Source organism: Oncorhynchus tshawytscha, linkage group LG05, assembly GCF_018296145.1.
Source record: "Oncorhynchus tshawytscha isolate Ot180627B linkage group LG05, Otsh_v2.0, whole genome shotgun sequence".
In the NCBI taxonomy this organism is placed as follows: Eukaryota; Metazoa; Chordata; class Actinopteri; order Salmoniformes; family Salmonidae; genus Oncorhynchus; species Oncorhynchus tshawytscha.
In genome coordinates this window covers 79,531,146-79,545,876 of record NC_056433.1, presented here as the reverse complement: position 1 = coordinate 79,545,876, position 14,731 = coordinate 79,531,146, and the positions used below count along the sequence as shown (strand labels likewise).

General features: G+C 46.1%; 1 protein-coding gene across 1 annotated transcript in view; it reads right to left on the bottom strand.

The window, feature by feature from the left end:
* Positions 1-6,352, bottom strand: part of hmcn1 (hemicentin 1) — a 233,761-nt gene extending 227,409 nt beyond the window's left edge. The window contains 1 exon segment of the mRNA XM_042322447.1: positions 5,709-6,352. Within this exon segment, the coding sequence (XP_042178381.1) occupies positions 5,709-5,973 (265 nt within the window). The 5' untranslated portion in view covers positions 5,974-6,352.
* Positions 6,353-14,731: the final 8,379 nt, after the last annotated feature.

Below are 14,731 nucleotides of genomic sequence, written 5' to 3'. Positions count from 1 at the left end.
GACTGCCTCACTACCACTTTCAACCTCAAACCCCCTCCACCGCCTCACCTCGGAATTCCTGCTTAGTGGCATCATTATTGACTCTGTCCAGCAACATGCATAGACGCTTGTAATCTCACACGGGCGGGGCGGTTTTCAGACAGAAAATGATGCCACTCCAACAAAGAAAAAGGAGAAGAAAAAACCGTGAGAGGAGAAAAAAGGGATGGATACTACTTTACAAAGGAGTCCCCAGCACCAGCTGATGCTCTTTCATCTACACCATCATCACCTCTCTGATGATTCCACCACCAGCTGGCAGCATCAGAGCAGCAGTCCAGCACCCAACTACAGGAAAGACTGGGTCCAGCACCCAACTACAGGCATCACAGGGTCCAGCACCCACCTACAGGCAACACAGGGTCCAGCACCTACAGGCAACACAGGGTCCAGCACCGAACTACAGGAAACACAGGGTCCAGCACCCAACTACAGGAAACACAGGGTCCAGAACCCAACTACAGGAAACACAGGGTCCAGCACCGAACTACAGGAAACACAGGGTCCAGCACCCAACTACAGGAAACACAGGGTCCAGCACCCAACTACAGGCAACACAGGGTCCAGCACCCAAACTACAGGCAACACAGAGTCCAGCAACACGGGGTCCAGCACCCAACTACAGGAAAGACAGGGTCCAGCACCGAACTACAGGCAACACAGGGTCCAGCACCCAACTACAGGCAACACAGAGTCCAGCAACACAGGGTCCAGAACCCACCTACAGGCAACACAGGGTCCAGCACCTACAGGCATCACAGGGTCCAGCACCCACCTACAGGCAACACAGGGTCCAGCACCCAATTACAGGCAACACAGGGTCCAGCACCTACAGGCAACACAGGGTCCAGCACCTACAGGCAACACAGGGTCCAGCACCCTGTTCACATTATAGACCTGTAGATCTCTGGTCATCACAACACCTAATACACACTCACACACACACACACACAGAGGAACGTCCTGTATCTGTTCCGTATACTATTGTATGTTTCCTCCGTATCACTGTAAGTGAGCCTCATTGGCACCTTGTTTTGAAAGAGTCCACTGCCAGAGTGGAAGTGTCGAAGTGGTAATGCTACAATGAATCTCTGACACAAGCCTTCCGCCACTGTACTGTATCAGCAGCATTCTAACAGTGGAAACAGCTCTCTCCTAAGGCCTGTATAAACACAACCCCTCTGCTTCAGTCAAATGACTTGAGAAGTATGTTCTGTCTCCATGTCGCTCCGTCCCGTCTCTCTCGTTCTCTTCCTTTCTCTCTCTCTCACTCTCTGTCTCTCTCTCTCTCTCTGTCTCTCTTCCTCTCTATCGCTCTCTCTCTCTCTCTCCCTCTCTCTCTCTCTCTCTGTCTGTCTCTCTCTCTCTCGCGCTTCCTCTCTCTCTCTCTCACTCTATCTCTCTCCCCTGGTCTCGTCTCTCTCTCTCTCTCTCTCTCCCTCTCTGTGTCTCTCTCTCTCTGTCTCTCTCCCTCTCAATTTAATTCAATTCAAAGGGCTTTATTGGCATGGGAAACATGTGTTTACAATGCCAAAGCAAGTGAAATAGATAATAAACAAAAGTGAGAAGACACAAAACAACATTTCTCTCTCTCTCTCTCTCTCTCTCTCTCTCTCTCTCTCTGCAGGGTGGAATAAAGGGGGCTTCCTGAGTGTTCTTCACACACAAATCTGACCCCAATATCTCAGCACCCCCACCACACACACACACCCTCCAGTCCCATGTTTACTGTGGCAGATTGCACTGTAAATAGTGGGGGCTCTGGGCTCCGATTCAAAGACAGCCAAATCAAACAGGAGGCACTTCCTTATCAGCGAGTAGGATGGAAAACAGAGAAAATGTATGCACATCCACCTGGAACCACTTCCGAATAAGAAACCCTGTAAAAATAAAGCTGTATCTCTTCAGTGGGATGGGGATGAAATGTCAAACACAAGTAGGGCATAAGTTTACGGGCATACTGCTGCACAGTGGGCGTCTGTGTTGGCAGTGAAGGACATACAGTCAGCTCCAAAAGCATTGGGACAGTGACACATTTTTAGTTGTTTTTGCTCAGTACTCCAGCACTTTGGGTTTTCATTTCTTGGGGTTATGATATTTATGCATCTGTAACTTTCTCACTCATCATTATTCACGATTCAGGACTATCCATAACAGTGGAGGCTGCTGAGGGGAGGACAACTCATAACCACGAGCCCATCCTCCTCAATTAAGGTGCCACCAACCTCCTGTCCTCTGTAATCATGGTAGCATGCACATTAATGTAGAAGTGTTTCGAAACATATTCTATTCTTATTTACAGAAAAGTGACTACAAAATGACACAATACATTATTTACCAGTAATTTCTATTGGACACAAAATAATCCGAAACAAAAATAAACAGAAAATGCATCCAACATTGATTAGTTTAATACACATCAGTGAATTTGTCCCATAACTTTTGGTCCCCTAAAATGGGGGGACCAGGTACAAAAAGTGTTGTCATTTCTAAACGGTTCACCAGATATGGATGAAAATACCTTCAAATTAAAGTTGACACTGCACTTTAACCTCATAGTCATTGTATCATTTACAATCCAAAGTGCTGGAGTACAGAGACAAAACAGCAAAACATCTGTCACTTTCCCAATAGTTCTGGAGCTCATTCTCTCTCCCCCGTAGGCCCCCAGCATACAACACAGACAGGAACATCTCTCTCTCTCTCCTCCGTAGGCCCCCAGCATACAACACAGACAGGAACATCTCTCTCTCTCTCCTCCGTAGGCCCCCAGCATACAACACAGACAGGAACATCTCTCTCTCCTCCGTAGGCCCCCAGCATACAACAGACAGGAACATCTCTCTCTCTCTCTCCTCCGTAGGCCCCCAGCATACAACACAGACAGGAACATCTCTCTCTCTCTCCTCCGTAGGCCCCCAGCATACAACACAGACAGGAAAATCTCTCTCTCTCTCTCTCTCTCTCTCTCTCTCTCTCTCTCCCTCTCTCTCTCCCTCTCTCTCTCTCCTCTCTCCCTCTCTCTCTCTCTCCCTCTCTCTCTCTCTCTCTCTCTCTCTCTCTCTCTGTGCTCAGAAATAGCCACAAATATTTCCTAGAAACCTAGTTAGTATAGGCTTATTTTAACCTTTGCAATACAACTGGCTTACACCTTACCGTCTGTACAAGCCTATATTCAGGGTTGGGGAGTAACTGATGACTACTTCTTGGATTACTTTAAATTCAGAAAAATATTCAGAATGACACCTTTCTCGATGATATTCAATTCAGCATTGAAAACAGGCGCAAGTTAGCAAGTCGGACCACAAGTCAGAGACCACTATGATGATAAACCTAATGCGTTTGACAGATCCCTTTTGTCTTCTTCTAATGCCTCTTAAGGGGAAAGTAATCCAAAAATAACCAGATTACTTTACTGAGTTTGGGTAATCCAAAAGTTAATTTACTGCTAATTTTTTGGACAGGTAATTAGTAATTGTAACAGATTACATTTAAAAAGTAATTTACCCAACCCTGGCTATACAACCTAATGGAGTATGTGTTATTTGATGGCTGCATGATACTTCATCAGTCGTATGGAAAAGGACCAGAGGTTTAGTTGTTCTTCAAAGGCACGCACTAATTGAATCAGTCATTTGGAATATTTGTATATTCTGTGCATACCTCACTTTGAACTATTTATTTTTCTTGGCCCAGAGGCTCGATTGAGGCGTTATACAAAAATGCTTAAAGAATTTGACATGCTGATTTAAGCATAGGAGCAACACACATCTGGAATACTGCTCTCAGTCACCACGGATCCCCGCTCTCTCTCTCCTCTTTCTCTCTCTCTCTCTCTCTCTCTCTCCTATTCTCTCTTCTCTCACTCTCTCTCTCTCCTCTCTCTCTCTCCTCTTTCTCTCTCTCTCTCTCTCTCTCTTCTCTCACTCTCTCATCTATCTCTCTCTCCTCTTTCTCTCTCTCTCCTATTCTCTCTTCTCTCACTCTCTCTCCTCTTTCTCTCTCTATCTCTCTTCTCTCACTCTTTCTCTCGTCTATCTCTCTAACTCTATTCTCTCTCCTCTCTCGCTTCTTTTTCCTCTCTCTCTCCTCTCTATCTCTCTCTCTCTCTCTATCTCCTCTCTGTCAGTTGGTTGGTTTAGTAACAGTAGGATGATGATGCTCTGAAATGATAACCAGATATTGTGTGTGTGCATCTTGAAAGACATTCCTGTGCTCTCAGAGGAGGATAGCAGGATGGAAAATCTATTTGGCACAGAAGGTCCAGAAACAATTTCTATGTCAGATCCAGGTTTGGTGTATTAGAGGTCTGGAAAACGAAATGCTCTCTCTCTGCCTTTCTCTGTCTGTCTGTCTGTCTGTCTGTCTGTCTGTCTGTCTGTCTGTCTGTCTGTCTGTCTGTCTGTCTGTCTGTCTGTCTGTCTGTCTGTCTGTCTGTCTGTCTGTCTGTCTGTCTGTCTGCCTTCTCTCTCTCTCTGTCTGTCTGTCTGTCTCTGCCTTTCTGTCTGTCTGTCTGTCTGTCTGTCTGTCTGTCTGTCTGTCTGTCTGTCTGTCTGTCTGTCTGTCTGTCTGTCTGTCTGTCTGTCTGTCTGTCTGTCTGTCTGTCTGTCTGTCTCTCTCTCTCTCTCTCTCTTTAACTATCTCTCTCTCTGTCTCTCTCGCTTCCTCCTCTCCCTTTCTGTCTTTAACAAGCTCTCACCCAAGCACTCACAGCAGCCCCTCACGTTATGGACTGTTTGCTGGCCACTGTGTTGTTGACTGAGCCCCCACCCCCCACTAAGGCCCCCATCACACAACACAAGTCCCTGACAACGGCTTTTGTTGACGATGTACAACCTAGATGAGTGAATGGTTCTCCCTATTCACAGCTCATAATGACAGACTCAAACATACGCTAACACACTTTGCCCTCTGTTTTTGGAAAAGAAAACCTCACGCAGTGTTAGGATCCCCCCCAAAAGTGTCTGATATATATGGATATGTCATATAGACAATTAGTTGGTGTGAAGTATGTGTGCAGAGTTCAATGCCCTGTCAACTCGCATCTATTCCTCTGACTACATGACACTGGCCTCTTCCGTGTCTAATTTTTACACTTTTCACAGTAAACATAAGGTAGGGCTGCCACATTACAGTGTGATTTTGTGCCTGAAAGGTAATCGCCCTAAACACACTAACTCAAACGGAATGCTAATGATAGTGAATGCGGAGCTGAACATCTGTATGCGGCGACAGGGAGACAGTGACCCAATGCCGCCTGCGCTGACGTGTGAAGACATTACGCATTCAGAGCCCAGAGTGTGGGCAAACTATCACATTTCTCACGTTTCTGACGACGATGTCTGTTTTTGTTCCAAAGCAGGTCTATTCGTGTAGGTTAGACTAGGCCTATATGTCCACATACAAAACAGCTGTATTGTACCACTTACAATAGCAGAGAATTGCAAATACTTCGTTGCGTAAAAAAATCGTTCACAAAAGCGTGTAAATGAAATGCACAACGATATTGTATATTATTAACCAAAGTGCCATTGCACAGCAAACAGTTGCAAAAAGAAAGGTGTTATTCAGATGAGACAGAGAGAGCATGTTCTTTATGTACACATCATAAATCATTCTTATTTATATTACATGTTTTAATGATTGCAGATCAACGCAGCTTTTCTTACCCGGGTCGTGGAAGGGAACCAATGCATAGTTGTAGAGGGGTCTCTTTGTTCTACTCTGCGACATCTCCAAAATCTTGGATGCCCCTTCAATAACCTGCACGAGATCATCGTACATGGAGCCGGTGACATCAAAGACGAACGCCAGGGTGGACGCTCCTTCTGGGATCTCCTCTTTTGTCCCCTCGGTCCCCGTGTTCTGCCCGGAGGACACAGCCACCAGGAGAAGTACCTGCACAAGCAACAATGGCACACGCTTGATGCCCATTTTCAGACCGAACGGTCTATGACGTGTCGCCAACAAAGTTGTAATAGTTTGTGTCTCCGCTCAGAACCTCAGGATGAATCTTGAGGTAAAGGGAGAGACATTGGCTCGCTAAAAACAGTAACAAGATAGTGATGAAAAAGCCAATATTGTCTTCCTTTTTTTAAAGGAGAAAAACGGTGGAAAAGTTTAGATGCTGTCAAAGATGCTCTCGCTCCCTTCAATGTGACCTCCACCGTCCTTTTGGACCTTCTGAGCTTCTCACACTCTTGTTCTGAAGTTTGAAGGAGCTCACACTCTTGTTCTGAAGTTATGAAGGAGCTCAGCTCAGCTGCCGTGTCGGGAGCTCTTGTCCAAACTCTGCAAGTCCCCTTCTCAAAGCTTCTCAAGAGAAGAAAGGCTCAAGGCAAATTGACTCCTTACAGAATAGCTGCCTTCTGATTGGAGCAGTGGGTTTTGGGAACCCTGCCTGGGATGGGACCCTGTGCATTAAGACATAGCGGTAGGCTATACTTGAATTATACAGTAGACACGTGACAAGACATGCAAAGAGAAACACATTTGTTTCATATTGAAATAGTAGGCCTACATGGAAAAGTACTGTGGCCAACAGAATGAAATGGAATTGATAACACAATAGTATGTATACATGTACAATCAGCTTATTAATTTACCCTAACTCGATCATAACATAACCCAAACTAAGGTTGTATTCCATTAATTAGACTATGTTTTGTCATTGTCATTGGATTCTTTGTAAACTAACAATGTAGACTATAGTTTCGAAATATGTTACAAAAAAACTGTAATTTTCACTTCATGCAGGAATAACCGGAAAGGAGGAGTCCTGGAGGTGCTGCAGCATCCCTTGATAAATTACAATCATTTAGACAAAATCATTTAAAAAAAAATAAAATCCCCAAAATAAAATAATTCAAAATACTTCAGCAGAGAGCATCATTTAGCCACAACGGATCAATAACATCCAACAAATGGCTGTGAATGAAGTTTTATCACATGCACTAAGCCTCCAGTTGGGAAGGCCACAATTTGGGAAGCACACATGCCAAATAAATGACAGCTTGTTACATTGTGTCCATAGACATACAGTATAATCCACATACAGGTCATTAGGAAAGTATTCAGACCCCTTGACTTTTTTCCACATGTTGTTACATTGTGTCCATAGACATACAGTATAATCCACATACAGGTCATTAGGAAAGTATTCAGACCCCTTGACTTTTTTCCACATGTTGTTACATTACAGCCTTGTTCTAAAATTGATTGAATATTTTCCCCCCAACAATCTACACACAATACTCTATAATTTTATTTTACCTTTATTTAACTAGGCAAGTCAGTTAAGAACAAATTCTTCTTTTCAATGACGGCCTAGGAACAGTGGGTTAACTGCCTTGTTCAGGGTCAGAACGACAGATTTGGCAGAACGACAGGGGACTTGTCAGCTCGGGGATTTGAACTTGCAACCTTCCGGTTACTAGTCCAGGGAGGGAGGGAGGGAGGCTACCCTGCTGCCCCAATGACATCACAATACCCCATAATGACATCACAATACCACATAATGACATCACAATACCACATAATGACAATGCAAAAACAGGTTATTAGAAATGTTTGAACATTTATTTAAAAAATTAAAAAGCTGAAATGTCATATTTACATAAGTATTCAGACCTTTTACTCAGTACTTTGTTGAAGCACCTTTGCAGGGATTACAGCCTCGAGTCTTCTTGGGTATGACGCTACAAGCTTGGCACACCTGGGGAGTTTCTCCCATTCTTCTCTGCAGATCATCTAAAACTCTGTCAGGTTGGATGGAGGGCGTCACTGCACAGATATTTTCAGGTCTCTCCAGAGATGTTCGATCAGGTTTAAGTCTGAGTCCTGGCTGGGCCACTCAAGGACATTCAGAGCCTTGTCCCGAAGCCACTCCTGCGTTGTTGTGGATGTGTGCTTAGGGTCGTTGTCCTGTTGGAAGGTGAAATTCTGAGCAAACAGCACTGTTTTTCAAAGTGGTTTATCTTGAACTAGGGTATAGGCACAAGGACATTGGCCATCACCGGTGTGTAGCCCAGGCTTCATCTTCATCAATGGGTGAGTCAATGCCACTGGGATTGTTGTGGGAATGTTCTGTGCAACGTGTGAATATCGTAAGAATATTCTTGCAACATCCCAGACAACTCCCATAACTTAATGAAATGTTCTGGGAACCTTTAAAGAACGTAGAACAGGTGTTCTGTCATCTTTCTTAGAACATTAGAAGAAGGTCCTGTGCAATCTAACTTAAACATTGCATCAATGTCATCACAACAGAGCATATTTTGTGTTTTGTCTCTTATGATGTACCAACACTGTTCTCACAACCTAATTAAAATGTCCCCAACCACTTCCTCAGCTTGCCAAACAAAGTGGTAGGGTCAGGCTGAAGAAATTACAGACTGTGCCTTAAATGTTTCTTATTTAGACCAATAGGCAAGGAAGTGACATACCGATTCTGTTTCATTATTAGACTACTTGCTCCACTTGCGCCATCTAGAGCTGAGGACAGGAAATACTTAACAATTTGGACTCCTGGCTCCACTATACTGTATGTAGCCTACCAGGCGAGTTTAGGGTCATCACAACAGAGCTCTTGGAGTTAACCCCTCACCGCGGTTTGTAAGACACGATCTCCAGCACATTGACAATTCTGTCTTTCGGTCGGTCGTTCTGTATATCTATCTGTCTGTCTGCCTGTTTGCCTGTCTTCCTGTCTGTCTGTCCAGGAAGTGTCAGGCCAACGGCAGTTTGTGAGGACAGGTGGTGGTTTGTGAGGACAGGTGGTGGTATGTGAGGACAGGTGGTGGTTTGTGAGGACAGGTGGAGGTTTGTGAGGACAGGTGGTGGTATGTGAGGACAGGTGGAGGTTTGTGAGGACAGGTGATGGTATGTGAGGACAGGTGGTGGTTTGTTTTATTTATTTATTTTATTTTACCTTTATTTAACCAGGTAGGCAAGTTGAGAACAAGTTCTCATTTACAATTGCGACCTGGCCAAGATAAAGCAAAGCAGTTCGACACATATAACAACACAGTGTTACACATGGAGTAAAACAAACATACAGTCAATAATACAGTAGAAAAAAACAAGTCTATATACAATGTGAGCAAATGAGGTGAAATAAGGGAGGTAAAGGCAAAAAAGGCCATGGTGTCAAAGTAAATGCAATATAGCAAGTAAAACACTGGAATGGTAGATTTGCAGTGGAAGAATGTGCAAAGTAGAAATAAAAATAATGGGGTGCAAAGGAGCAAAATAAATAAATAAATAAAAATTAAATACAGTTGGGAAAGAGGTAGTTGTTTGGGCTAAATTATAGGTGGGCTATGTACAGGTGCAGTAATCTGTGAGCTGCTCTGACAGTTGGTGCTTAAAGCTAGTGAGGGAGATAAATGTTTCCAGTTTCAGAGATTTTTGTAGTTCGTTCCAGTCATTGGCAGCAGAGAACTGGAAGGAGAGGCGGCCAAAGAAAGAATTGGTTTTGGGGGTGACTAGAGAGATATACCTGCTGGAGCGTGTGCTACAGGTGGGAGATGCTATGGTGACCAGCGAGCTGAGATAAGGGGGGACTTTACCTAGCAGGGTCTTGTAGATGACATGGAGCCAGTGGGTTTGGCGACGAGTATGAAGCGAGGGCCAGCCAACGAGAGTGTACAGGTCGCAATGGTGGGTAGTATATGGGGCTTTGGTGACAAAACGGATTGCACTGTGATAGACTGCATCCAATTTGTTGAGTAGGGTATTGGAGGCTATTTTGTAAATGACATCGCCAAAGTCGAGGATTGGTAGGATGGTCAGTTTTACAAGGGTATGTTTGGCAGCATGAGTGAAGGATGCTTTGTTGCGAAATAGGAAGCCAATTCTAGATTTAACTTTGGATTGGAGATGTTTGATATGGGTCTAGAAGGAGAGTTTACAGTCTAACCAGACACCTAAGTATTTGTGAGGACAGGTGGTGGTATGTGAGGACAGGTGGGGGTTTGTGAGGACAGGTGGTGGTATGTGAGGACAGGTGGGGGTATGTGAGGACAGGTGGTGGTTTGTGAGGACAGGTGGTGGTTTGTGAGGACAGGTGGTGGTTTGTGAGGACAGGTGGTGGTATGTGAGGACAGGTGGAGGTTTGTGAGGACAGATGGTGGTATGTGAGGAAAGGTGGAGGTTTGTGAGGACAGGTGGTGGTTTGTGGGGACAGGTGGAGGTTTGTGAGGACAGATGGTGGTATGGTGGTTTGTGGAAAGGTGGTGGTTTGTGAGGACAGGTGGTGGTTTGTGGGGACAGGTGGTGGTTTGTGAGGACAGGTCGTGGTATGTGGGGACAGGTGGGGGTTTGTGAGGACAGGTGGTGGTATGTGGGGACAGGTAGTGGTTTGTGAGGACAGGTGGTGGTTTGTGAGGACAGGTTGTGGTATGGTGGGGACAGGTGGGGGTTTGTGAGGACAGGGAGGGAGGGAGGGAGGGAGAAGGAGGAGGAGATTGGAGGAGGGTGAGGGAGGGAGGAGGAGGTGTTGGAGTTGGAAGACAGGTGGGGTAGGGAGGACAGGTGGTGGTTTGGAGGGAGGGAAGGGAGGGAGGGAGGGAGGGACTTAATACACATTGGAGGGAGACAAGGGGCTTAAATTAGAGGAGGGACTGGGGCAGTGGAGGGCAAGGAAGGGAGGGAGGGAGGGAGGGAGGAGGAGAGACTGGAGGAGGGAGGGAGGGAGGGAGACTGGAGGGAGGGAGGGAGGGAGGGAGGGACTGGGGGGAGGGAGGGAGGGAGGGAGGGAGGGAGGGAGGGAGGGAGGGAGGGAGGGAGGGAGGGAGGGAGGGAGGGAGGAGGGAGGGAGGGAGGGAGGAGGAGGAGAGACTGGAAGAGGGAGGGAGGGAGGAGGAGGAGAGACTGGAGGGAGGGAGGGAGGGAGGGAGGGAGGGAGGGAGGGAGGGAGGGAGGGAGGGAGGGAGGGAGACTGGAGGAGGGAGGGAGGAGAAGAGACTGGAGGAGGGAGGGAGGGAGGAGAGACTGGGGGAGGGAGGGAGGGAGGGAGGGAGGGAGGGAGGGAGGGAGGGAGGGAGGGAGGGAGGGAGGGAGGGAGGGAGGGAGGGAGGGAGGGAGGGAGGGAGGAGGGAGGGAGGGAGAAGGAGGAAAGACTGGAGGAGGGAGGGAGGGAGGGAGGGGAGGAGGAGGAGGAGGAGGAGAGACTGGAAGAGGGAGGGAGGGAGGAGGAGGAGAGACTGGAGGAGGGAGGGAGGGAGGGACTGGAGGAGGGAGTGAGGGTGGGAGGGTGGGAGGGGGAGGGAGAGAGGAGGAGGAGAGACTGGAGGAGGGGAGGGAGGGAGGAGGAGAGACTGGAGGAGGGGGAGGGAGGGAGGAGGAGAGATGGGAGGAGGGGAGGAGGAGAGAGAAGAGATCAGAGAGATCAGAGCAGAGATAGACAACTTGATAAGGCCAATTTCACAGCTCAGTGAGCTGCCATGGACAGACAGAGTGTTTCATGCACATTTTTCATAAAAAATGGTAAAGGAGACCAAGTCACTTGCAAAGGCCTACACAGTCTTCAGGATACATATTGTGCAAAGGGACATTCATAGCCCCATTACACTGATTAGTTGATCTTCAACTGAACATATTGAAATAAGAAATCTATTGTTGTAGAATGCTAATTTCACTTAGGCAGAATACAGACTGAAACAAATGTAATTAGAAGATTGACTGTGTCTTCTAAACCCCATGTTTAAACATGGGCTTAATCTATAGCCACACATTCCAGGGATCATTACCACTCTGCTACTACTAACTCAGACTCTTCTCCCCTCACTGAACCCACAGAACTAAAGGAAACCGTGACCTGGGGGCTTAACGTGATAGTACAAAGCAGACTGAGTCAGTCTGAAGGCTTAAGGCAGTTGCACATAATGACCTGCTTCCTCTGTCAAGACTGAGGAATTCAGCGGGATATAGTAGGCCTATGAGGAATTCTTTAGTTGTGCTACATTTGTTTTCCTCTGCCACCCCAAAAGCAATCCTTCAGAAGATGCTGCTGAGATGTGCAGTATTGCTACTGGCAATTGTTTATGATATGATATGAATGCTGATTAATGGCACATAAAACAAATGAACATCATTCAAAAAAATCCTGATGCATGTTTTTTTGTCAGGCTCTGAGGAGATCAGACTACCAGCTGGTTGGAGATATCTGCAAATAGATCTGCTTTCATCTGACGACTGACTGTATCGAGGAAGCAGCGCTTTTCCCACCGACAAGAACTCACTCATTTTCACACACCTTTTCACACACCTCTCACACTCCTCTCACACACCTCTCACACACCTTTTCACACACCTCTCGCACACCTTTTCACACACACCTTTTCACACACCTCTCACACACCTTTTCACAAACCTCTCACACACCTTTTCACACACCTCTCACACACCTTTTACACAGCTTTTCACACACCTTTTACTTGTCACACACCTCTCTCTCACACACCACCTTTTCACAAACCTCTCACACACCTTGTCACACACCTCTCACACACCTCTCACACACCTTTTTTTACACAGCTTTTCACACACCTTTTACACACCTTGTCACACACCTCTCACACATCTCTCACACACCTTTTACACACCTTTTCACACACCTTTTCACACACCTCTTACACTCCTTTTCACACACCTCTCACACACCTCTCACACACCTTTTACACACCTTTTCACACACCTCTCACACACCTTTTCACACACCTCTCACACGCCCTAAGAGAGAGCAATAGAAAGGATCATAACATTTTCACAAACAAATATATTGGGTTTCATCAAATGCATCTAGATATGGGCAACCAATGCCTATGTATTGACCATGATGGGTCAAAGTCTAATAGGAGTTCAGATGTCTGGACACCAGGGGGAGCCAGTGTAATTTGTTATTCTCACCGCAGTGTTCAGGATGGCTAAGTATTGATCATGGGGATGCTTGTGGCTGATGCACTCTGAATGGAAACAGGCTGAAGGTCGAACCTCAAAACATGTGGTGAGGGATTGGCTGGAGCAAAGCAAGCACCTGTGATAGGCTACTTATCTACCACAGAGAAGAGGGGGAAGAGAGAGAAAAATAATTGAAGGGCAAGAGAGAAAAATAAGGGGGGGGCGGGGGTCAATTGTCCACAGGATTGATATTCTGGACATAGAACCTGATGGAAAGATTCAAATAGGAGCACAAACCACACAAACCCAGACACATGCATTCAAATAATGTTAGAGCTACTGCCTGTGAACGACCATTTTGCATGATAAACAAACTTAGAAAAATGCAAATCAGCTGTATACATGGCATGACATAACACATGCTATGGAAAGCATCCAAGCAGAACAACAACCAGGAATACTATATTCTATATCTCTCAGCACCATATCAAAGCTGCAGGCTAAAGTTAAATCTAGACTTGGTTTCCTCTATCGTAAATCGCTCCTCTTTCACCCCAGCTGCCAAACTAACCCTGATTCAGATGACCATCCTACCCATGCTAGATTACAGACACATCATTTATTGATCGGCTAGATGTTCTTTACCATTCGGCGATCAGATTTGCCACCAATGCTCCTTATAGGACACATCCCTGCACTCTATACTCCTCTGTAAACTGGTTGTCTCTGTATACCCGTCGCAAGACCCACTGGTTGATGCCAGTGGGCCCACTTAGGCCTCACTCCCCCCTATCTGAGATATCTACTGCAGTCCTCATCCTCCACATACAACACCCGTTCTGCCAGTCACATTCTGTTAAAGGTCCCCAAAGCACACACATCCCTGGGCCACTCCTCTTTTCAGTTCGCTGCAGCTAGCAACAAACACTCAAACTAGACAGTTTTATCTCAGTCTCTTAATTCAAAGACTCAATCATGGACACTTACTGACAGTTGTGTCTGTTTTGCGTGATGGATGGTTGTCTCTATTTTCTTTCCCTTTGTGCTGTTGTCTGTGCCCAATAATGTTTGCACCATGTTGTGTTGCTACCATGTTGTTGTCATGTTGTGTTGCGACCATACTGTGTTGTTGTCTTAGGTCTCTCTTTATGTAGTGTTGTGTTGTCTTTCTTGTCGTGATGTGTGTTTTGTCCTATATATAATTCTATCCCAGCCCCCGTCTCTGCAGGAGGCCCTTTGCCTTTTGGTAGGGCGTCTTTGTAAATAAGACTTTGATCTTAACTGACTTGCCCAGTTAAATAAAGGTGAAATAAAATAAATAAGTAAATATATTACACAAGACATAGGGTAATTCAAGCAATGTCTTAATTACACAGAGAGAGAGAGAGAGAGAGAGAGGGAGAGAGAGAGAGAGAGGGGGAGAGGGAGAGAGAGAGAGAGGGGGGAGAGAGGGAGAGAGAGAGAGAGGGGGAGAGGGGGAGAGGGAGAGAGAGAGAGAGAGGGGGGAGAGGGAGAGAGAGAGAGAGGGGGGAAGGAGAGAGAGAGGGGGAGGGGGAGAGAGAGAGAGAGAGGGGGGGAGAGAGAGAGAGAGAGAGAGGGGGGGGGGGGAGGGAGAGAGAGAGAGAGAGAGAACATGTTTATTCCAGACAGCTAAGAGTTTGTTCTTTTCTGACATACTGTACATGTTTAACAATGGCTCCCTGACATGAGGAGAATTTCAGTGCAATTCCTCTAAGGTAATGCTGGATAGTTGTTAAAACTAGGAGACAGGCAAGCGATGTCAATGTCTCAG